The sequence below is a fragment of the Saccopteryx leptura genome, chromosome 1, assembly GCF_036850995.1.
Source record: "Saccopteryx leptura isolate mSacLep1 chromosome 1, mSacLep1_pri_phased_curated, whole genome shotgun sequence".
NCBI classification, from domain to species: Eukaryota; Metazoa; Chordata; class Mammalia; order Chiroptera; family Emballonuridae; genus Saccopteryx; species Saccopteryx leptura.
In genome coordinates, this window is record NC_089503.1 from 376,460,650 (window position 1) to 376,484,477 (window position 23,828).

The 23,828-nt window shown below is 49.5% G+C and overlaps 1 protein-coding gene across 1 annotated transcript in view; it reads right to left on the reverse strand.

The window, feature by feature from the left end:
* The window catches only part of VEGFA (vascular endothelial growth factor A), a 51,825-nt gene that overhangs the window by 22,751 nt on the left and 5,246 nt on the right, over positions 1-23,828 (reverse strand). The window contains exon 3 of the mRNA XM_066360305.1: positions 817-975. Within this exon, the coding sequence (XP_066216402.1) occupies positions 817-975 (159 nt within the window). The remainder of the gene's footprint in view (positions 1-816; positions 976-23,828) is intronic.

Here is a 23,828-nt window from a genome sequence, read left to right on the forward strand (position 1 = left end):
CATGCCCCGGGCCCTCCAGGACAGTTCACAAAGATAAACACCAGTTAATGATTGGCACCCTGGAAGGGAGGGGTCACCCCCACCTTCCTGCCTGCCTTCCCAGACCCAGAAGGGCACAGTGGGCCATGGGGAGTGGGGAAGACCTCCCTCAGCTCCCAGGAGCAGCCTGGCCTAATGTCTTCGAGCTAATCAGTGACAGGCAACCGTGTGAGGAGAACATCAGACCATGATCTTGGGGGTCTTGGGGGTCCTCAGAGGTGGGGCAGATTGGGGAGGGGTGGGAGTAGGCTGGCAAAGCACACCCAGTTTTATCTGCCTCACTGATTGTGGAGGTTCATGGGAATTTCATCTGAAGAAAAGGCTCTGCTGCTTAAAGAAGAAGTTTGTGAATCCCTTCGCTGGGCGGATGAGCACCATGAGGCCCAGAGCGGTCCTGAGCCATTCATACGGCTACACTGGGGCGACCCCTACACTCACACTTCTTGATTCATAGCTTGGTGCCCTTTCCACCCCTCCAAGGGCCACTTAATCACTTCCTCGGGGTCCAGGACTGAATCAGGCACTTTGGGGATACATAGGCCTTCTGCCCCCAAGGGTTGACTAGCTAGTTGGGGGAGCCAGGCTGTGCCCAGGAAGGGACCTAGCACTGTGGCCCGTGTGTGGCTGGAGCAGGTCAGCTGCTGGGCCTAGGGCTCCATTGTTTGCTCCTCCTTCCCACGTGGGGGGGGGGGGCTAGTGTGAACCATGTCCTTCTAGGGTCCCCTGGAAAGATGGTCCTGGCTACATCTCCCCACAGGCCAGCCCACTCAGACCCACCTCCTCCCAGAACCAGCTGGAAGCATCGGGAAAGGTAGGGCACACTCCGAGCTGTGCCCGCTGCCAGCTTCCCCAAGTCCCAATACCGGGCCCTGGGTAGCCCCAGCTCTGAGACACCTAAGCCCAGCTCTGAGACACCTAAGCCCAGCTCTGAGACACCTAAGCCCAACGGAGGGTGGCGGCTAAAATAGTGTTTAACACTGTTACGGCCCTGGCACAGTTCACATCGAGCTGGGGAGGTCCCAGGGACCCAGGAAGGGACAGGGGTGGTCAGAGAGGCATACAGAGGACTCAGGGGCTGGAACAGCAGCTGTTTACCAATTAGGTGGCCGTGCTGGGCTGTACCAGCTGAGCATCTGCCCAGTCCACTCTCCACTCTCGGCTGGAATGTGCGGTTCCCAGCTGAGAATGAGGCCTGTCCGAGGCCCTGGTCTACCTGCCTCCATATCTTCTCGCTCCTGGGAAGACCAGGTCAGGACACCCCCCCCCCCCATTCCCCATACGTGAGTGTAGCCCACACCCACCATAGCAAGGAACTCAAAGGTTCCAGCCACTGCTAAAACAACGGTGGACATGGCCAACCCAGCCCTGGGCTGGGGTTCCAACCCCGAGTGCCCCGATCACAGATGGTTATGAGCAGTGAAAGAAAGCACTTTGCTGTCACTCCTTCTCTCTTTTCCCTCAGTATTTCTACGCAGCCTCTCCTGCTTCTCTCCCCCTCCTCTCCGCCAGCCCCCACTGTCCCAGACGAACTCCTGTCCTGTCCTGTCCTGTTGGCTGGGCGCTTCTCCGTGCCTGTCAGAAACCGGGGCTCCCTGGGAGGCGACTGCTCCCCACGTCCCACTCACTAGTGGGGGCTAGGCTGGGCAGCGGGGGACAAGCTAGGGGAAGAGATGGTCTTCACATCTCCCCAGTTCCCACTGGCCTTCCAGAGACTAGGGAAGAGCCTGCAGAAGGGCGACTTCTGAGGAGATGGGTGCTAGGGGAGCTGGGGTGGCAGTGCTGGAGAGAGCAATGAGTGCAGCGAGGGGCACCCACCCCCGCCCCCAAACCCTGCCCGAGCGGAGGCTTTAAAGAGGACAGAGGCAGGCCCAGTGAGTCTGCCTGCACCGGACTCACCATGGCCCCGGGGCAGGGGGGGAGGGGCTGGCCTGCCCGCTGCATGGCCGGGCCCCCTCCCCCTTCCATCCGCCAATTTCCTCTCCATCACTCCTCGGGTCTCTGGGATGAAGGTCACAGGAGCTAATAAACCACACGCACATGCACACGCACAACCACCACCACCCACACACACCCATGAATGAGGAGGCCCCACAGAGAAGAGAGCTGTGTTCCCAGAAATCCAGATGTTCCAAGCAAGCCGAGGATCGGGGCTGAGGGGGCGCTGGACGTCCCCAGAGCGCCCTTCTGCCTAGACTGCCCGAGCGGTCACCCGCGAGCCTCTCGCACAGGGAGTGTCCCTAAGCCCTGGCATTAAGCGCTGCTGCTTCCTGAGCAGCTCCTCGGGGGTCCACATGGGGGGCCAGGGCTGGAAGTCAGGAACCTAAGTTCGAAAGCCAGGAACCGTCACTGCCTTGCTGTGTGACGTGGAATAGGGCACTGCCCATCTCGGCCCTCAGTGTCTTCTCCATTGAGTGAAGGGTGGACTGGTTTCTGAAGCTGGTTAGGGCCCCCAGTCCACGGCTGGAGGGGAGGGGAGGAAGCGGTAAGGGTGGGAGCTGTGGACACTCGGCCCGTGGCCTGGCTGACTAAAGGAGAGAGAGGGAGGGCCAGGGGGCCCCTCGGGACCAGCACTCAGAGATGCTATAAAGATTACTGGGGTGCAGGTGTGGGGGGGGGCAGCATACTCTTCCATCCATTGTCTGATAAACAGCTGCATTGGCTTGTTGTCATCAGCCAGAACAGCTGGGGTTGTAGCAAGAAGGATTTAAGTTAGATAAGCAGAAGCCTACCAAACTCACCATCTCTGGGGAATTCACGGGATGAGAGCAGCCGGATGTTTACCTAGAGACTTCTAGTCCTGCTCCTGGCCTAGATGAAATGTCAAGGAGTGGGAGAGAAGGGGAGAGGAGGAAGAGAGCAAGGAGGAGAGGGCGAGAAAGGGTGTCAGCTCCTGGACCCCCCCCCTCCGCCTCGTGTTTGGAAGCGGAGGTGGGTGGGGTGCCTGTGCCTCTGATCTGGGAGCTGAAGTGGGGTAAGGAATTTGTCAGGGGTGTGGTGGGGCCGAGAGCAGGGCAGCCGGGGAATGGAATGAGAAGGCTGTCAAGTGGCAGAGCAAGTGTTTCTGGGAGATGGAGGGAAAGCCCGTTCCCTGGTGGGGTAAGAGGGCACCCCGGCCCTGGGATCCCTTCCCTGGAAACCCCGAGGCACACTCCAGGCACAACAGGACCTCTCTGGGGCAGAACCTCTGCCTGCACTGTGACGTCGGCTGGGGCAGGAGAGCCCAGAGCTACTGCTTGAGAAGCAGAAAGGACGCCCAGCAGGCACTGGGGAGGGGGAGGCTGGGGGTGCCCGGAGGGCAGGCTGTGAGGAGGACAAGGCTGTCCTTCCCCCAAGACACTCAACAGTCCTGCTTTCCCTCTGACTGCCCCTTACCCTCACCTGGGGACAGCTCGCAAGGCTCTAGGAGACGGTCTGCCTTTGCTTTGCTCCTGGCCTGGCACTTGGACAGGTAGGACAATTCTATAACTCATTCCATAGTCCCCACCACCACCACCACCACCACCATTGTCCAAAACCCAGGAATCTCCGGCCTCCTCAGGGAGCTGAGGCTGAAAACCCGCCCGGCTAGGAAGTCCCTTTCCCTTAGCCACCTTCGCTTTGCTGCAGTGAGGACCGAGGCAGAAGAAGAATGAGCAACAGAGTTGGCCCAAGCCCCCTAAATGCCACAGCCAAATAAATCATGAACAACGCGAGGTGAGGTCAGAGTACCCCGACGGAGGCCAGGTGAGCAGATAAGCTGCTATGCAAATGAGTTATGTATTACAAGGGAGTTGGGTGGGCCCACTCCCAGCGCCCCATATTCCAGCCTGGAAAGGGTTATTAAGTGACTCTACACCTCTGTCACTCTGTCAACCCTCCCAGACTCTCTCCACATCCTCCTCCACCCCCTTCTCTGTCCATCCTACCCAACCACGAGCCAAAGATTTCTCACACCATCTTCTCGGGCTCTGTCCTCGCAAAGCCACCTGGGGCCCACTCTGGAGACGCGTGGCTGTCCAAAGACAGAATCACAGTTACCCCTCCCACGCAGCGCTGGCAGGGGCAGCCTCCAGCCTCCTTGGAACGGCCCGAGGGGAAGGTGAGAAGTGAAGGGGGCTGTCCAGTTGGGCTGGCAGGGTGCAGGCTAGGGAGCCCCCGCTCTGTCCCACAGGAGGGAGAACCTCCCTCACCCACCCAGACGGAGCTGGGGGGCCTTGAACCCCTTTCTGTCTGAGCCAACAGCACCACCTTGCTGGGCACTTTCCATCAGCAGGTTTCAGATGAAGCAGTTGTCTGACTCTAGATACCTTCCAGACATGCTTGGAAGCCCCCAGCCCCCTCCTCAATCAGGACCCCTCCTGGGTGCCTCACCCAGTGCCACACCAAGCCTCTAGAGGGCGAGGGAGAGCAGTGTTGGACTTCCCAACCCCTGGGGCTCTCCGCATAGGCCCCTGGGACCAACCAGCTGCCCCCACCCCCTACTGCGGGAGGAGGGGCACCAGGCTGAGCAGCCAAGGTCAGCCACCTAGGCACAGAGGAGTGTGGGCCAGACCTGGAGAGGGGCTGCTTGGAGTTTGCAGGGACAAGAAGGGAGCATTTAAATAATGGAAAGAGTATCTGAGACCAAACCCTACCCACCCAGTTCAATTGGGGACAGAACGAAGACCGGTGGCCTAACCCTGGGAATTTCTGCCAGACTTTGGAATAAGAAGTTTCTTGGTCCACACAGCAAAGCTGCACCCCCACCCCACCCCCCATGCAGGGTCACAACTAAACTAGTATGAGGCAAATGCAGTGGCCAGGGCACAAAATTTAAGGAGATGTTTAGTCTCAAGTGCAGGGTTGGCCCTGAGAGTGAGTGCCTCCTTAAATGCTGCAGTCTGTCACCTCACTCCCCTGGTCCTTGTCCCAGCCCTGCCTTCTCGCTGCCTGTCCCGGGACTCGAGCCACAGGAATATTTGAGGCACAGGTGCGGTAGATGAGCAGCGGGGTCACTTTTTCACCCTGGACCCTTCAAAGGAGAGAGAAGTAACCCCTCACTCAGCTAGAGGGGAGGGGAACAAAGGAAAAGGAGGGACGTAACTGTCTGTCACCTGAGCTTGGGCCCCTGTGTGTGTCTGTCTGTGTCAGTATCTGTGCATATATTTGTGCATCCAAATTGTGGGTCTGCCAGTTTCTTGTTCTGTGTCCTTGGGTAAGTTCCCCAACGTCTCTGAGCCTCCATGTCCTTGCAAATTTGTGACGATAACGCCTGCCTCACAGGGTTGCCATGAGGATGACATTACGTAATATAAGGAAAGAATATAGTGTAAGTACCTGGCCTGCACATAATAAACTCTGAATAAGCAGTGGTTGGTATTCCCACTATTAATAATATTATTGTTGTGTGTGGCCCCAGCTTACTCTGAAGCCTTCCTGCCCACTGCCTCCCCACACAGGCATCCTCCTTCTGCCAGACAGGTCTTAGGGCAGCCCCAAACACACACAGTGCTTTATCCTGGTCTACGCCCCCACAGCCATGAGGATGCCAACCCTAAAACAAGACTTCCTGGACCATACCTCCTCAGTGGTCTCCCCGCAAACCCCTACAGCATTTGTCTGTACTTCTACTCTTCCATGCATTTAACTTTGTGGATGCAGAGAGAGAGAGAGAGAGAGAGAGAGAGAGAGAGAGAGAGATCTAAGCACACTGACATAGTAGGGACTGTATTTTTCAGTGACCTGTATCACCCTCCACCCCAATCTAAAAAGTAATAATGCAAGCCTCTCGGTATACATATCCACTTGTAGCCTCTTTGTGAATAATGAGGGTAAAATGGTAGATACTGCCTTTGATGGCATTCCTACAATGTGCCTTCCGTTATCACATCAATCCCCACAACAACCCTGTGACGTAGATTGTAACTGTAAAACTACAGCTTGGACACTTTAACTTGCCCAAGGTTATACAGCAAATGAAAAACAGAGCTGGGATTTAAACTGGCTGGCTGGCTCCAAAGCCTACATTCTGGGTTGAGTAAAAGAATGAACCAAAACCCAGAATTTCCTTTTTGCACTCAACAAAAGAAACAACAGTAATGCAAGGTGATACCAAAACTCTAGTTAAATGCTTTTGGGGTTTCCAATCAGAACCCACTGGAGGTCAGGTCCCATCGCAGCGTGTTCAGGGTGCAGCAAGAGCACCGCAGTCACTGCAGAAAGAAGTGGGTGGTCTTGCCTCACGAGGGCTTTCGCATAATCGGTAGCAGAGGTCGGAAAAATACACATCTCATAGTGAGTCAGAAAAATTGTTTACCTTGATCGCTCAATCACCAGAATGTTCCAGTCGATTCCAGCTCTATTTTAACTGCCTATAAGAGAAACCTATATTCTCTCCTTCTGTTGATCAACAATTTTAGCAACGTTTTGATAATGAAATGGACAACTTTGGTCAATCAGCAATCGTACATGGAGGAACCACCGGAAAAGCCTTTGCCAACTGATTTTCACACACACTGCCATCAGTCGTCAGCTGTTATAATAAAATTTGGCCATGGGGAATGGTCTCCCCCCTGGCCTCCTTTGCCATCTTTCTTTTGTCATTCTGGGGTTGAACTGACTTTGAATGTCTACACTACATTCATCTCCCTGTGACTCAGTTTCCTTACCCAGAAAATGGGGATAATAACACTAGTGACTCTACAGGGCTATGGCAAGGAGGCTGTGTGTGTAAAGCATGGTGCTGGCATGGAGTGAGTCCATAATAAATGTTTGGGGTTGTTGGTGTTGTCATTTCAAGCCAGGTAGAGGTGCCCAGATGCCTAACCCCACTCTGGCTGCAGGGAAGCAAGCTGCCATTCACAGCACCCCTCCCCTCCTGCCCACTAGGGTGCGTGTTCCCTAGAGTCGCCTTCTGCACTCTGTCACCCCTGCAGTCACACCTCATGCCCCACAAAGACTTAGAATCGATCGAACTTCGTGGCAGAAAGAGTAGTGGGAGCTCATCCAGTTCAACTTTCTCTTTTCTTATATGAAAGACAAAATGTCCTGTAACCCAAACCATATTCCGTTTGCTTCCAAATTACCTGCGAAACCTCATACATCCAAAAAGTGGGCCCTACACACCTAGGCAAACAAAGTTTGCTCTAAACACTTTTGGACTTCTTTTTGTGAATTGACCTCCGACTTCACTGTGCAATAAACAAGGAAATCAATCTCATAACTTGATGCCACACCTTGTTTGGGATCAAAAAAAAAAAAAGGTGTTGTCATTACCTGCTCAATTCACTCACGCTTCTAGGTCACGTGTCTTGGCATTAAATAACGTTTGGTTCTTTCCACATACTATTCAGTTCCCAAGGATGAAGTCTTGACATCATTGAGGAAATTTTATTTTTCTTTAAAAAAATTTTTTTATTATAGTTGCCATTCAACATTATATAAGTTTCAGGTGTACAGAATAGTGGTTAGACATTTATGTAACTTACCAAGTCTAGTACCCACCTGGCACCATACATAGTTATTACAGTATTATTTTATTTCCTATGCTGTACTTTACATCCCTGTGACTATTTTATAACTGCCAATTTGTACTTCTTCATCCCTTCACCTTTTTCACCCAGTCCCCCAACTCTCCTCCCATCTGACAAACATCAGTTTATTCTCCGTGTCTATGAGTTTGTTTCTGTTCTGTTTGTTTGATTTGTTTTTTAAGATTCCACATATAGGTGAAATCGTATAGTATTTGTCTTCCTCTGTCAAACTAATTACGCTAAGATGGACCTAGGAAGGTCCATCCATGTTGTCACACATGGCAAGAGTTCATCCTATTGTGTGTATATTCCACATCTTTTTTATCCAGTCATCTATCGATGAAAACTTAAGTTGTATCTCTATCTTGGCTATTGTAAATAATGCTGCAATGAAAATAAGGATGCATTTATCTTTTCAAATTCGTGTTTTGGATTTCTTTGAATAAATACCCAGACATGGAATTGCTGGGTCATAAGATAGTTCTAGTTTTAATTTTTTTGAAGAATCTCCATACTGTTTCCCACAGTGGCTGCACCAACTTGCAATCCCACCAACAGTGCACAAGGGCTCCCTTTCTCCGCATCCTCACCAACACTTGTGCTTGTTGATTTATTGACGATAGCCATTCTGACAGGTGTGAAGCGGTAAGTCATGGTGGCTTTCATTTGCATTTCTCTAATAATTAGTGACATTGAGCATCTTTCCATATGTCTGTTGGTCATCTGTATATATTGAGGAATTTTTTTTAAATAATAAAAGCCCTAAAGGCAGCTCATTTGTCGACTCATAAATTTAGTGAATACTTACTGATATACCCGGGCCTGTGCTGGGAGAGAAATACCATACTAAAGCTGATGGACACAATTCTTTCCTCGTGGAATGTGCAGGTCAGCTCCTGAGCAGAGCTTACATGACTCATGGAATTGGTAGTAATAAAAGCCTCTAATAATGGATTAAACCATTTCCGGGGAAAAATGGCAGCCTGAACACCTGCATGCGCTTTTGCTTTGTCCTGAAACTCCATTAAAGCAAAGTTAAAGGCTTTCTAAGTTTTTCTCTCATTTTGATTTCTTAAAGTATACACCCACAAGGGCGGGAAGGATGGGAGCGGAGGTAACAACAACACCCCACTGGAAGCTAGAAAGCAGGTGGAGCAGTAAAGAACATGGAGCAGAAGGTGGGGAAAGCCATAACCACCCAACCTACACCCAGAATCCCCCACAGGCTCCGTAGTCCAATCCGTGGCACCATTACCTCTGGAAGCGAGGGGGAGGGGGATTGAGTAAATAAAGAACACTGGTAGAAAGTGGTTTTCAAAAGCAATCAAATCCTCAGCGCTTCCCCTTCCCCACACAGCCAGGCATAAAGGGTAGAGGCTTATTCCCTGGTGAGGGGTAAGAAGGGGTCTCTGACAGGGGAACCCCAGGACACTAAAGGCAGAAGTATCTTACTGAAAAGGTTCACATGGAGGATGCTGAGACCTGCGTCCTCTTACCTGCTGAAATCCCAGAATACTGGCTTTTGTCCTCCGAGCTAGAAACCGGAGGATGCATCTCTGTGGAATCTGACCAACCTGCAAGGAAGAAGAGGCCCAACGACACTACTACATCAGAGGCTTCACACGAGCTAGCCCGGCCAGTTCACCCGAGTGGGAAGCCCACAGATGACAAACCGCACAGGCTCACACACACTCAGAGCGTCCAACCAGCTTTTCAGATCTCCATACTTAAAAAAAAAAAAAAAAAAAACAAGACTTATGAGACATATGAAGAAACCTTCTAACACAAAAGACAGAGACCAAAACAAGAAGTGCCTTGGAGGAAGCCGAGACAGTGTAGCAAGAAGAGAGCTTAAAAATAACACCACATTGTTATTATATCCAGAGAATGACAAGGAAAAATATTGAAAAATGAAACATAAATAGGATAGTATTTTCTATAAAGAGAACAAGAGAAGTCATGGAAATCAAACATGTGTCAGTAGAAATGGGGGAATCATTGAGCTATTCCCATATGTGCCCCGATGGGGACTACGTTGGTAACCTCCACACTCCGGACGACTCTCCAACCAACCAAGCTATCTGGCCTGTGCTTCATTTTTTATTGATTGATTGATTAATTTTTAGAGAGACAGAGAGAGGAAGGGAGAGAGAAGGGAGGGGGAAGGAAAGCATTCGTTTGTTGTTCCACTCAGTCGTGCACTCGTTGGCTGGTTCCCATGTGTGCCCTGACCGGGATCAACCCCGCAACCTCGTTGGTTTCAGGACAACATTCTCACTGACTCGGTAACTGGCTAGGCCCCATCCTTGTCTTATTCTTAATTTTAAAAGAAAAACGTTCAATCTTTCACCATCATAAGTTTTACGGAGAGGCTCATTATCAGACTGTGAAAGTTTCTTTCTATTCCTGGTTTGCTGAGATTCTCTGATCTGGAATGAATATTGGATTTTGTCAATATCCTTTTTTGACAAATGCTTTTTATGTTCATCTATCAACATAATTGCTTTTTCTTTTAATTTGATAATATGATGAATTGTGTTGAGTGATTTTTTTAATTATTTTTATTTTATTTATTCATTTCAGAGAAGAGAGAGAGAGAGAGAAAGAAGGTAGGGAGGAGCAGGAAGCATCAACTCCCATATGTGCCTTGACCAAGCAAGCCCTGGGTTTCGAACTGGCGACCTCAGCGTTCCAGGTCAAGGCTTTATCCACTGCGCCACCACAGGTCAGGCTGTTGAGTGATTTTTTAATGTTACTAACTTTATATTCCTAAGCTAAAAGCCACTTGATCATGATGTACAGTGTGTCCATAAAGCCATGGTGCACTTTTGACCGGTCACAGGAAAGCAACAAAAGACAATAGAAATGTGAAATCTGCACCAAATAAAAGGAAAACCCTCCCAGTTTCTGTAGGATGATGTGGCAGCATGTGCGCATGCACAGATGATGCTATAACACCGTGTATACAGAGGAGCAACCCACGGCCATGCCAGTCGAGATGTGGACAATACAGAGGAAAGTTCAGTGTGTTCTGTGGCTCGCTAAATTCAAATCCGTGACCAAAGTGCAACATGAATATTGGCGCGTTTATAACGAAGCACCACCACATAGGAATAACATTACTCAGTGGGATAGCAGTTGAAAGAAACCCCGTTCTGGTAGGCCATCAGTCAGTGACGAGTCTGTAGAGGCTATACGGGATAGCTACTTAAGGAGCCCTAAAAAATCTGTGCATGAGCCCACATCGAACTGCACTGAATAGGTATGAGACTAGGAGAGTTTTCCTTTTATTTGGTGCAGATTTCACATTTCTGTCATCTTTTGTTGCTTTCCTGTGACCAGTCAAAAATGTACCATGACTTTACGGACACACTGTATTATCATATAGATAGAAATGAAGATGAAATAGAGTTAGATTCAACTTATGAAAACTTTGTTTAGAATTTCTGCATCAGTGCTCCTGAGGGATATTGGTCTATAATTTTCTCGTAATATCTTGGTCTGATTTTGGTCTCATAGAATGAGTTGGAAAATATTTCCTACCCTATAATTTTCTAGAAAAGTTTGTGTGGAATTGGTATTATTTCTTCCATAAGTATTTGGCATGTCTTATCGGTAAAGTTTTTGGGACTGGAGTTTTCTTTGTAGAAAGTCTTTTAACTACAAATCCTACTTATTAAAAATAGATATAGGTCTATTCAGGTTACATATTTCTTCTTTTTTTAAGTATTTTATTTTATTTTATTTATTGATTTTAGTGAGAGAGGAACAGAGAGAAAGAGACAGGAACATCAATCTGCCCAGTGGTGGAATTCTAATAATTTAATGAACGGTTCTCTGCCCAAATGACCATTTTAAGTATAAAAAAATATATACCGAAAGGTAGTTTATTGTTTCATCCATTTACTACTTAAATAAGAACAATAAAAGAGATACACAAAACTAGATTATGTTATAAGGAAGAGTTTTTAAATATTAACAAAAAATATTCCATAATACTTGACAAAAAACAATAAAACTGTCATTTAAGATATTTTGATATTGTTTCTTGATTGGCGCCCTCACTTGCAATGTTTTTCACCTATGGACGGAATGAACATGACTATGGGCACTCAGAATACACTGTTGCTCAGATGAACATTAAAAAAGAGTAAGAAGGCCCTGGCTGGTTGGCTCAGCGGTAGAGCGTCGGCCTGGCGTGTGGGGGACCCGGGTTCGATTCCCGGCCAGGGCACATAGGAGAAGCACCCATTTGCTTCTCCACCCCCCCTTCCTTCCTCTCTGTCTCTCTCTTCCCCTCCCGCAGCCAAGGCTCCATTGGAGCAAAAGATGGCCCGGGCGCTGGGGATGGCTCCTTGGCCTCTGCCCCAGGCGTTAGAGTGGCTCTGGATGTGGCAGAGCGACACCCCATGGTGGGCAGAGCGTCGCCCCTGGAGGGCGTGCCGGGTGGATCCCGGTCGGGCGCATGCGGGAGTCTGTCTGACTGTCTCTCCCCGTTTCCAGCTTCAGAAAAATACAAAAAAAAAAAAAAGAGTAAGAAATGTAAATTTGTGATTTGTACATTGGGCGGCTGCCCAGGTGCCCACCTTAAAGAGAACCCTGATTACAAGTGCCATTTTAACAACCGGTTAGCCAAACTCAACAAAAAGTTAGGTATCAGTTCTGCCAAACCGGTGCAAACCAGCTGAATCCCACCATTGCCTCTGCCTCTGCATGTGCCCTGATCGGGGATCAAACCTGCAACTCCTGTGCTTTGGGACAATGCTCTAACCACCTGAACCATCCAGTTACAGCTACCTATTTCTTCTTGAGTAAACTTCTATAGTTTGTGTCTTTCAAGAAATTTGTTTATTTCTTCTAAGTTGTAGAAATTAGTGCAGTCAAATTGTTCATAATGTTTTTTTATTATCCATTTAATATTTGTATAGTCTACAGTAAAATCACCACTTTTCTTCCTGATACTGGTGATTTGTGTCTTCTCTCTTTTTTTTCTGCTCAGTCTGGCTAGAGGTTTATCAATTTAATTGATCTTCTTGAAAATAACAGCTTTTGGTTTTATTGATATCTAAGGTTTTTCTGTTTTCTATTTTATTAATTTTCTCTGATATTTATTAGTTCCTTTCTTCTGCTTACTTTGTGTTTCATTTGCTCTAGTTACATGTTTTTTAATTCATTGAACATTTAGAGTACAAAACAAAAAAATACAGGAACTATTTTTTATTTACTTTGTGCTCTAGAATAACCTTTCCATTTCAAAAGCTCTCCGTAGGCATGAAAACATATGTGGTAAATTCATTCCAGGTATTCACTGAGAAGTGTTAGGCACTCTTCGAGGCACTGGAAATAGAAGAGTGAACGAACAAAGTTAATATCCTCACTTCTATTTGGAGAACGCAGGCAATAAATAAATAGACATATACATATATAATATGTCAGGGGATAATAAATACTAGGCAGGAAAACAAAGCAAGGTGAGGAGCTAGAGACAGAGCAGGCTGGGTGGGACTATGTCTAGTTCAGATGTGGTCAGCAAAGGGCCGTATCTAAACAGAGACCTGGAAGAAATAAGAAGGAAGGCCATGGGCATGTCTGGGAAAGAGTGTTCCAGGCTGAGAGAGAAGTAAGTGCAATGTCCCTGAAGTTGGAACATGCTTGTCTTTTTGAGGAAAGGTCGGGATGTCTCAATGCCTGGGGACAGAGGTAGCTAGGGGTCAGGACATGTAAAGTCTGAGAAGTTGCTATAGAAACTTCACATTTAATTGAGGCTGGTAAGGAGAATTCTAAGATGGCCTCCCAGGATTCCCCTCTGTGCACATGCTCTGTATACAGTAGTCCCCCCTTATCCGTGGTTTTGCTTTCTGTGGTTTCAGTTACCCACACTCGACTGTGGTCCAAAGATATTTGATGGAAAATTCTAGAAATAAACAATTCATAGGTTTTAAATTGCATGCCATTCTGAGTAGCGTGATGAAATCTTGTGCCGTCCAGCTCCATCCTGCCCGGGATGTGAATCATCCCTTTGTCCACAATATCTACACTGTATACACTACCCTCCTGTTAGTCATTTAGTAGCTGCCTCCGTAATCACAGAGTGAGGAAGAGACCACAGTCACATAATTTATAGGATTCAGTACTATCTGCAGTCTCAGGCATCCTCTGGGGGTCTGAGAATGTATTCCCCTTGGATAAGATGTGAGTGTGGTCATTCCAGGACTGTAACTGTGATAGACTTCACTGCGATTACGTTATGTTATCTATAGTTGACTCTGCAAATGAGAGATTATCCCAATGAGCTTGACTCATCATGCAAGCCCTTTAAAAGTAGAACAACAACAAAAAGTTTCTCAACAACAAAGAACAAACAACCTAATTCAAAAATGGGCAAAGACTAGAAGGGACATTTCTCTAAAGAAGATATATAAATGGCCAATAAGCACATAAAAAGGTATTCAATATCACTAATCATTAGGGAAATGCAAATCAAAACTCTGATGAGCTACCACTTCACATCAGTTAGGATGGCTGCTATAAGAAGAAGGAGGAGGAGGAGGAGGAGGAGGAGGAGGAGGAGGAGGAGGAGAAGCCTGACTGGTGGTGGCTCAGTGGATAGAGCATCAACCTGGATGTTGAGGTACCAGGTTTGAAACCCTGAGGTCACCAGCTTGAGTGCAGACTCATTCAGCTTGAGCATGGTGTCACTGGCTTGAACCCAAAGGTCGCTGACTTGAGCCCAAGGTTGCTGGCTTGAGCCCAAGATTGCTGGCTTGAGCAAGGGGTCACTGGCTTGGCTTGAGCCCACTCCTAACCCCATCAAGGTATATATGAAAAGTAGTCAAAGTGACACAACTACGAGTTGATGCTTCTCATTGGTCTCCCTTCCTGTCTCTCTGTCTCTCTCTTTGTCTCTCACTAAAAAGAAAATTAAAAAAAAAACAACAGAAAATAACAAGTGTTGACAAGGATATATAGATAAACTGGAACTTTTATGTGCTGTTGGGAGGACCATAAAATTGTACAACCACTTTGAAAAACAGTATGTAGTTTCCTCAAAAACTTAAAAATAGAATTATCATATGATCCAGCAATTTCACTTCTGGACATTGACCTGAAAGAATTAAAAGCAGGGTCTTGAGGAAATGCGGGTACACCTCTATTTGTAGCAGCATTGTTCACAGTAACTAAAATGTGGAAGCAACCCAGGGGTCCACTGACAAATGAATGGATATCATACAGCCTTAAAATGGGAGGAAATCCCACAACGTGGATTATTAACCTTAAGGACATTGTGCTATGTGCAATAATACAGTACAAAGACGAATACCGCATGATTCCACTTTTGACTTGTATTAGAGTAGTTGAAATTATAGACACCAAGTGTCATGGTGGTCGCTAGGGGCTGGGAGGAGGAGAGAATGGGAGTTGGTGTTTAATGGGCACTGAGTCTCAGTTTCACAGGATGAAGAGAGTTCTGGCGACGGATGGTTGCACGATGTGTTGAATGGATTCAACACAGCTGAACTGTACACTTAAAAATGGTTGAGCCTGACCTATGGTGGCGCAGTGGATAAAGTGTTGACCTGGAACACTGAGGTCACTGGTTCGAAACCCTGGGCTTGCCTGGTCAAGGCACATATAGGAGTTGATGCTTCCTGCTCCTCCCCCTACCTTTCACTCTCCTCTCTAAAAATGAATAAATTAAAAACAAAACAAATAAAAATGGTTGAGATGGTAAGTTTTACGTTGTGTGTATTTTACCACAACAAAAGAAAATATTGAAAGAAAAAAAAAAAGAAAAGTTTTTTTTGGCTGGTCAAAGAAGAGGAAGTTAGAGATTTAAAGAAGGAGTTGATATTCAACATGGAGGGGACCATGTGGCAAGGAATACAGGCAGCCTTCGGGCGCTGCCAGCAGCCCCGGCTGACAGCCAGCCAGGGAACAGAGTCTCAGCGCTACAGACACAACGGGCTCAATCCTGCCAACAATAAGAATGAGCTTGGAAGTGGATTTTTCCTTCAGAGCCTCCAGATAAAAACTCGGTCCAACCAACACCTTGACTTCAGCCCTTTGATACTCTGAGAGAGAGAGAGAACTCAACCACGTCATACTAAGCTTCTGACCCACAGAACTGCAGGCTAATAAAGAAATGTTGTTTCAAGGTGCTAAGTGTGTGGTCATTTACTATACAGCAATGGATGACTAATATACGCTGCTCACAAAAATTAGGGGCTATTTCAAAATGAATATAAAGCTATAAAATATCTCCTGATTTTTGTGAACAGTATACTCAGTATATTGGGAAGTCATAAATTCATATAACCACTTTTTATGAATTTTTACTTTAATGTCACCCCATTTAGATAATAAACTCCTAGAAGGCATAAAGCCAACCGTTCACATGTCCTTACACAAGGACTATTCCACAAAGGGGCAAAATGTTTTTTGATCACAAGCAAAGCTATTGGAGAAAATTGTCTAGCCTCTTGTGCTGACCACTTGGAAGGGCTGCTGATGTTTGTATCAGTTCTTTCAGGAAAAGCTGCATGCTGTATATGCTTGGCTTGCCTTCAGTCTTGCCCTTTGCTGGGAGGAATGGCTCCATTCCAAATGTAACCTGCTGATACGACTCACCTTCCATCTGAACACAGCTCCTCGGGCCTTCCCTTCCACTGCCGGTAACAGCACCTTGCCCGTGCGCCCAGGCTCTGAACCTTAGACTCACACTCCGTTCCTCCCTCTCCCATCCTCCCCATAGCCAGAGTCCTAGAGATGCATTTTCCAGAATGCCTCCTCATAAGTTCCCGCCTTTGTGTTTCCACCACTATCGGCCTAACTGAGGCCTCTTTAGCTCTCAAAGAGCTTCACCATCCCCTCTGCCCTGCCTCAAATTCTCCTTGCTCCTCCCGATAACACCTGGCACTGTAAACCCTTCCTCTCAAACCTCCATGAGCTCCTCATTGGTCACTTGAGTGAGCTGGGTGCCCCGAACCATCTTGAGAGCAAGGGCTGTGTGTTGAGCATCTTTATAGCATCATTGATGTTCCCTGGTTCCGTGTCTGTATAAGGCTATGTTAAAAAAAAAAAAAAAAAAAACTATTGATTTTACAGAGAGAGAGAGAAAGGGGTGGGAGAGGAGCAGGAAGCATCAACTCATAGTAGTTGCTTCCTGTATGTGTCTTGACCAGGCAAGCCCAGGATTTCAAACCAGCGACCTCAGCGTTCCAGGTCAATGCTTTACCCACTGCGCCACCACAGGCCAGGCTGTATGAGGCTATTAATGATAAAGCCGTGACCATGAGAATTTGGAGGCCTCCTTTTCTTTCAGGCCAGAGAGGACTAGCCTGGGTTGCCCCTCTTCCACACCCTAAAGTCTTACTCAGAAGCAGCGGAGAGCTGTGGCACGTATCTGCTCTTCTCTGTAAACCTGCTGCCCCCAGCCGCTCCCCGTCCCGGGAAGCCTGGCCAGCAAGACCCCACTCCAATGACTGCTTTATCACATCAGCTGTCGGACCTTTTGTTCATGATAAAGGGGTTCCCTTCCCCGGGGTATTTGCAATGTAATAAACAGACAGCCTTAAAGAAGCAAAAGTTACTGTGGTGGGATTTCAAGTGTCAATTGTTGGGTGGAGGGAGATATGTTAACAGGGATAGAAAGCTTTGCTCCTGCATCCTAAAACGGTGATGGTGGTGGTGGGGTCCATGCAGCAGGACTGATGCTAATAAAAGAATGGCATTGAACACGTACGTGTACCCTCCCTCCCCAGCCAGGGACAGAACAAGAATCCACAAAATGGGCAACATTCAGAGTGGGCTGCTGGAAGGAATGCCCAGGGAGATAGGTGATGGAGAGGAAGTCTGTTAGATGTCAGAGGTAGAGATCTGAACAGAATCACAGAAAGGCTCCTCCCTGCCCTCCCCATCTGAAACCCTTCTCCTGCACCCCTAAAGGTCAGGCTGGGTTGGGGGGGTCACTTAGTCTAGAAGCACAGGGAAGCCCCTATGGCCTCAGTCATTTTTATGTCCTCATCCTTAATACCAACTCCAAAGAGAGTAGACCCTCCTTCCATCAGTCCAGCCCACCTCCAGGGGAGGAAGTCAAAGACAGTCGCTTCTAGATTCGGCAGCATGTCCCTAGTGTGTCTTTCCTGTTCCCCCTGCTGAAACTCAGAGGAGGGGACCCTTTTGCAACCCTTTCCTCCCGTAATTGTAGCCCACAACTTCCTGGATCCCGAGAAGGGAAGCCTCTGTGTGTGTGTGTGTGTGTGTGTGTGTGTGTGTGTGTGTGCGCGCGCACGTGTGTATGCACGCACGCATGCACAAGCACACGTGTGTGCATGGGGTGGAGGGGAGTGGTAATGGAATAAGAGGAAGGGAGGAAGATTACACAGCTGGGTGGGGGGACCGGCCCTCTGGCATCCTGGGGGAGTCTTCCTCCTTAATTGCTTGAGTTCTACAGCTGTCATCGCTAATGAGAAATTAAAAAGCATCCTGACCCCTGCCCCCACCCCTGCCCCCATGGCTCACAAGTGCTCCCTCAGCACGTTGCTCTTGGACAAGCACCCAGCGGAGGATGCTGTGAATGCACAGAGTGCCTGAGCTGACCGCTCTCAGCCCCTTCAAGGGGTAGGCAGGAGCCCACAGTGGGGAGGGGCGGTGGGAGTGCGCCCCAGCTCCTCTGCTCCTGCTCTGGTTTTCTGGACAGCTCTAATTATTTTATATATCCTGCTTCATAATCCCCACAGCTCTTCTGGAATTCGTCAGACCTCAGGCCGAGATGCGAAGTCTGGGAAACAGGGTCCCTGGAACTGCAGAGTGAAGATCTACACTTCAGTGTAGCGCTGCCCTGCACAGTGTGCGACCATATAAAATATAAAATGAGGAGGGACAAAGAAGGACGGGTCAACCCCCCAGCAAGAAGGATCTTGATTAGCGCAAGGAAGGATTTTCCAGTGGACCGTCACGCTGCACCCAGCCAGGCAGTCTCCTCCCTAAGAATAAGGAGCCTTGGCTTAGCCTCACCCCCAGGAGTCTGTGGTCTGGCCCTTGCTCACCTCTCCCCACCCCCACCCAGAATTCAAGGCCTGACACTAACTTAATTGCTCTCAGAACGGGCTTCCCAGAACCTACCCATTTGAGACCATCAGCGCAGCCCCCCACACACACACACACACAGGACCACCGAATTTTCACAAGCAACACGCTGTTCTAAGTCCTCCCTTTCCATTTCCCGCATGCACCTCCCCCTACAGTTCTATACAGTTCTATTACATGGTGACATCACCCACCTGATTACAGAAGCTTTTTCCCCAGGGAACCCAGCTCTTTCCGTTTAAATAATACTGCCATGAACATCTTTGTTCAGTCCAGTGAATATTTTCCTGAATACGTTTGCTGTTGTTCCTTCGCACTTGTTTAGATACTATGGAGATTAATGATGCATGATTTCATTTTAAATTACAGCCATCCCTCAGTATCTGTGGAGGGACTGGTTCCAGGACCCCCCAACATACACGCAAATCCATGGATGCTCAAGTCCCTTATAGAAAATGGTGTAGTGTTTGCAAATGGCCCCAACACATCCTCCCCTGTATTTTAAACCATCTCTAGATTACTTATAATACCTAATACAATGTAAAATGCTATGTAAACAGTTGTTACACTGTATTGTTTAGGGAATAATGACAAGGATATAAAAGTCTGTATGTGTTCAGTACAGACACAGTCGTCACAGACCTAATAAGCAGTACATGCCAGCACCAACGTAACTTTTTTTTTTAATATTTTCCATCTGCAGTGGGAGAGTCGAAGATGGGAAACCCACGGATCCAGCAGGCCAGCTGTATTTCTAAATTCACCGCGGCTGTTGCCTTCCAAGATTCTCTCAAATGACGGACACCTACCATACAATGTCTGTCCTTTGGAGCTCTGTGACGTTTTGACGTTTCTTGGTGTTAGAAAAAGATTTTCCAGCTTAAACTGGTTGGGTATCTGGACAACGCAACCAACAGCTGCCACACACAAGTGGTCCCCAAATCAAGTTAGCATCGCCTGCTGGCAAATCTTAACCTAAATCCATTTTTAATGTCCTAAGTCAGAATCCTTGCAAACCTGGAGCTACACGGAGCCGGTATCTGCCTGGCAGCAATGTAAACACGAGAGGGAGGAGGGAAACCTGCCTTGTGAGGGTGCCACCCGCTCTCCTCGCCAGGTGAACACCGCTTCTGCCTGCCCTGGGCGGGCAGCGCCCTCTCACCCTCGCACCAGGGGCCGCTGGCAGCGGCGGCAGCGGCGGTTTGCATGCCAGCCTTGCGGAAGTGAACACTAGTCGTTGGGAAGTGTACCTCCCAGGTGGGGGGTACAAGGAGAAATGTAAATAGCCGGGGTTACTGGGTGTGAGTGTAATGCGGGGTAACTGATATTGCAAGGCCGCTTCAAAAATAATTGACGCATATTCAAAATCAAGCTTAGGCAGGACGCCTACTCTGAGCCCAGCCCCGCGCACGCGGAGGGGATGTCAGGTAATGAGGAGATGTGATGCGACGGTCCCTATGCCATGGAAGCTTACAGTCAAGCTGTGGGAAGGAGCTCTAGATCCCGCTAAAGCCGGCTTCCATCTGCCTCCCATTCGGCGGGGCTGGGGGTTCAGGCTACCGTTCACTTCACACCCTCCCTGCTCCTCCCTCCTGCCCCGCCCCCTCCCCACATTATCCTCTAGCCAGGCTCTCTCCTTCTACTGTCCCCCAGCTTGTCCCCACAAGGAGTAGTCCTCTTCGTGTTTGGGACGTTCCTGCGCATGTCACCGATGCTCTTAGCTACGACAATGTCAAAAGCACCCCCCACCCTGCCCCCCTCCCTCGCTTCCTTCCTGGCCTCCCCAGGATCTTTGACCGGAGGGGAGCTCCAGCGATTCTGACGCCTATCTATCCCCAGCCGCCTCCCCAACACAGCGCAGGGGGACTCGGAGTGGAGCGGGGGGAGGGCCGGGTGGACAGGCCTCCACCATCTGCATGTTCTCAGCAATCAGTCCTCCCCCAACGCCTCTCAAGCTGGGGGGGGGGGGTGACTGCTGAATCAGGATATTCCTCACATTCCCTCCCTTCTCCCCTGCCGGCCCAAATGCCACAAACCCTGCCTGTGAGTGACCAGCCTCAGCTGAGTGGCTGCTCTCCCCACCCTGACCCCAGCCCAAGACCAGCCCTCCACCCTCCCTCCCTCACACCCTGAGGGGAGGCCATACAGGAAGGCGTGCCATACTGCCCCCTCTCCTTGAGGGCCCTGCTGGGAGGGGGGCTACCCTGCCTCCTGCCTGCCCTCATGCCCCTCCCTGGCCCCTGGTTCCATCTCCCACAACCAGCTTCACTCGCAGAGCCTGCTGCCACTAGTCAGGAAAGGAGAAGAAAAATGGTGGGGAGCCAGAAGCAGACACCCCTCAACAGACACAGCCACCCGGGTGCCACACAGGGACATAATCACGCCTCTGGTGCAACATCACCAGGAGAGCCCCCAGTGTGCAGAGGCAAGCCTAGAGGGGGGCCCCAGGAAAGATTTCCAAACCCAGGGAGCCCCCAGTCTGAAGGGCTTTTCCTGTCCCTGATGAGGGAGACCCCCAACGACTAGCAGACAAGGGAAGGAAGCTGTTTCCTGTCACTGACATATACTAACATGTAAACAAAGACTCAGCAGTTCAAGGGCAGAGCTCTGTGAGTGAGCCTGGAAGGGGTAAGAAGCACAAGACTAATAAGGTGGTTAAACTGGTCTCAACAGGGAAGGAAGGCTTCCTGGAAGAGGAGAGCTTGGGGAACAGAGAACCTTTCTGGAGGCCCAGAAGCATGCAAGCAGGACAAAGTGGGTGAGAAGGCCCAGGACAGAAAGAAGGCCTTCCTAGAGCAGTGAATGATCTCTGGACAGGAAGCAGGAGTCCCAGGCTCTGTTCCAGGGCCGGCAGCAGCCAAGATCCCGCCCCCTCAGGTCACAGACCCCTCCTCAGTGCAATGTGGAGTTTGGCCACAGGACTCCTACGGTGCCTCCAGCAGGGTGTCGACGGGCCCCCACGCTGAGCTTCAGCTCTGCTCTTAGAGAAGGGACCTGCGTTCCCATTGCGCACTGGGCCCACAGATTACATAGCAGTCTTGTACCCCAGCTTGGAAAGGTCTCTTTTCCTCCCTGCGTCCTCTCTTCTGGACAAGCCCTAGTAGGAAGGAACAGGGGAGGGCGGCCTGAAAGCACTTGGCTCCCCACTCCCCTGTGCTCGCTGCTCCTAGAGGCTGCGTGAGGGAGCAGATGGGCCTTCCTGAGGCTGCGGCCTGAGCCCCGCCGCCTGGCTCGCGTAGGTCCCCAGCCTGACACTTGGCAGTCAGCGGCAGCCCACTCAGTCCACAAATGGCCTCATCTCTTGGAGAGCCCATCAGGATCATTTCACAACTGTGTGCACTCGATGGAGCCTGTTCTTGGAAAGCTGGGGACGGGACAGCTCAGTCCTTGGGTGTGGGAAAGGCCTGGGCCCCTGAGGTCTGCGCTTGAACAATAAACAACCGAGGGCCTGCGTGGGGACAGGGTTTAGCCAGTGTCCTGTGGCTGAGGGGAGATAAGGGTCTCCCAAAGAGCTTCCACACAGCCTCTCTGCTTCGAGGGGAACGCCCCAATCTGATGGGGGCACAGGACCCATCCCCACCAGAGGAGGGAATGGGGTTCAAGGATTTGAGGCATGAGGAATGTGATGAGGCAGGGAGAATGCTGTAGCCCAGCAGCTGGGAAGGGGCTCTGAGGGTAGGGCCACCCCAGGGCTTGTCACAGTGCCTGGTACTCCATGAGCATACCACCTGAATTTAGGAGGTAAAAATTCAGAATTAATAGTCAGGGTTGGCAGTGCCCTAGAAATACCCATTCCAGGTGGGCTTATTCCTACCCAGCTGGTGCCTGGCCACCTGAGCTGGGACACCGAGACAAGAAAGAAGCCCAGACCCACAGCAGGGTACGATTTTCAGGGCACAGACTATGTCTTGAGTGCACTGACTACAGGGCACAGGAGCGGAGTGGGGGCAGGCATGCTCAGAGAAGGCTTCCTGGAGAAGGGGCTCGCAGCCTCTTTGTAGCGAGGGGGAGGGAGTGCGGCTTTGTACAGAGCTGCAGAGAGAACAGCCTCCACAAGGCCTAGGAGCACCTGGGGCATGAAAGCCCCTTCCCCTGCCCTGGAGGGGGTAGGGGATGGTAAGAAAGGTGGAGGAGCCAATACCCCTCCAGTTGATCCATGGGAAAAAGTCCCTGAAGAGGGGTCAGGGCCAATCCACCTTTGATGTGCCAGTTCAAGTAGCTGGAGCCAGGATGCTCCTAACAGGCAGGGGAGCCGCGTGGGGGATGCTGGAGGAGGGGACCAAGCACAGCAACTCTCAGGGCACAGGTGCTGGGTGAATATCTTAATGAGTGAGTCAATTAAATATTGACTGATCGATCGGTAGGGATTATGAGCGAGGGGCAGTGCTTCTGAGAGAGACTGCTAAATGCGGTCTTTGGGTTCAGTCCCTGAGGTCTCTCTGGGGACCAGAGGCCCACTGCGGATTTTACCCATGGAAAAAGGCCCCTCCGGGCTGCCCCCTCAGCCCTCCTGGCTCCTCTGCCTTTACCCACTCGTGTTCTCAGAGACCGTAGCCTCCACAGCAATGCAGAAAGCACTTTCACACGCATATTAAATTTATGTACACATAATGGCAACAGCAATAATCACTAACACTTAGTGATTGTTTACAATGTGCCAGTCACCACGCTGATTACGTGACATGTCCAATCTTGTCAACCACAGAACACCCCTTCTAAGTAAATGCTATTAGATGCAGGAAAAAAAAAAAAAATATGTCCAAGAGAAATGTTTTTAACTTTATTTTGGTTCCCTGACACACATTTTTCACATTTGAACATCTCTGAAATCAGAATGCACCTTGTAACCACTAACTAACAAGAAGGCACTGTGTCATAGTGTAATTAGCCGTGTTCTTTCTTCTCAGTGGTACGTAATTGAATTGTGGGCCTTGCTTTTGATGAAATACAGTTGATGGTGTCCATGGTCTGTGTAACTGACCACCTGCCCCTTTCAATCAACAGTGGATGTTATACAGCACCTGTTTCTGTTTCCAAGCCTGTTTTTGGAGGGTTGGAGGCTGGAGGTTGTGTCACAGCCCCCAGCCTGGGAGCTGTCTGACAGACCGGCTGGCTTCTGTCCCCGGAGCTCCCAGCAGCCCCCAGCCCAGCACCTTCGGCTAGGGAGCCAGGTAGACATACGGGATAGGTGGGATGGGTGGGCACGGAAAA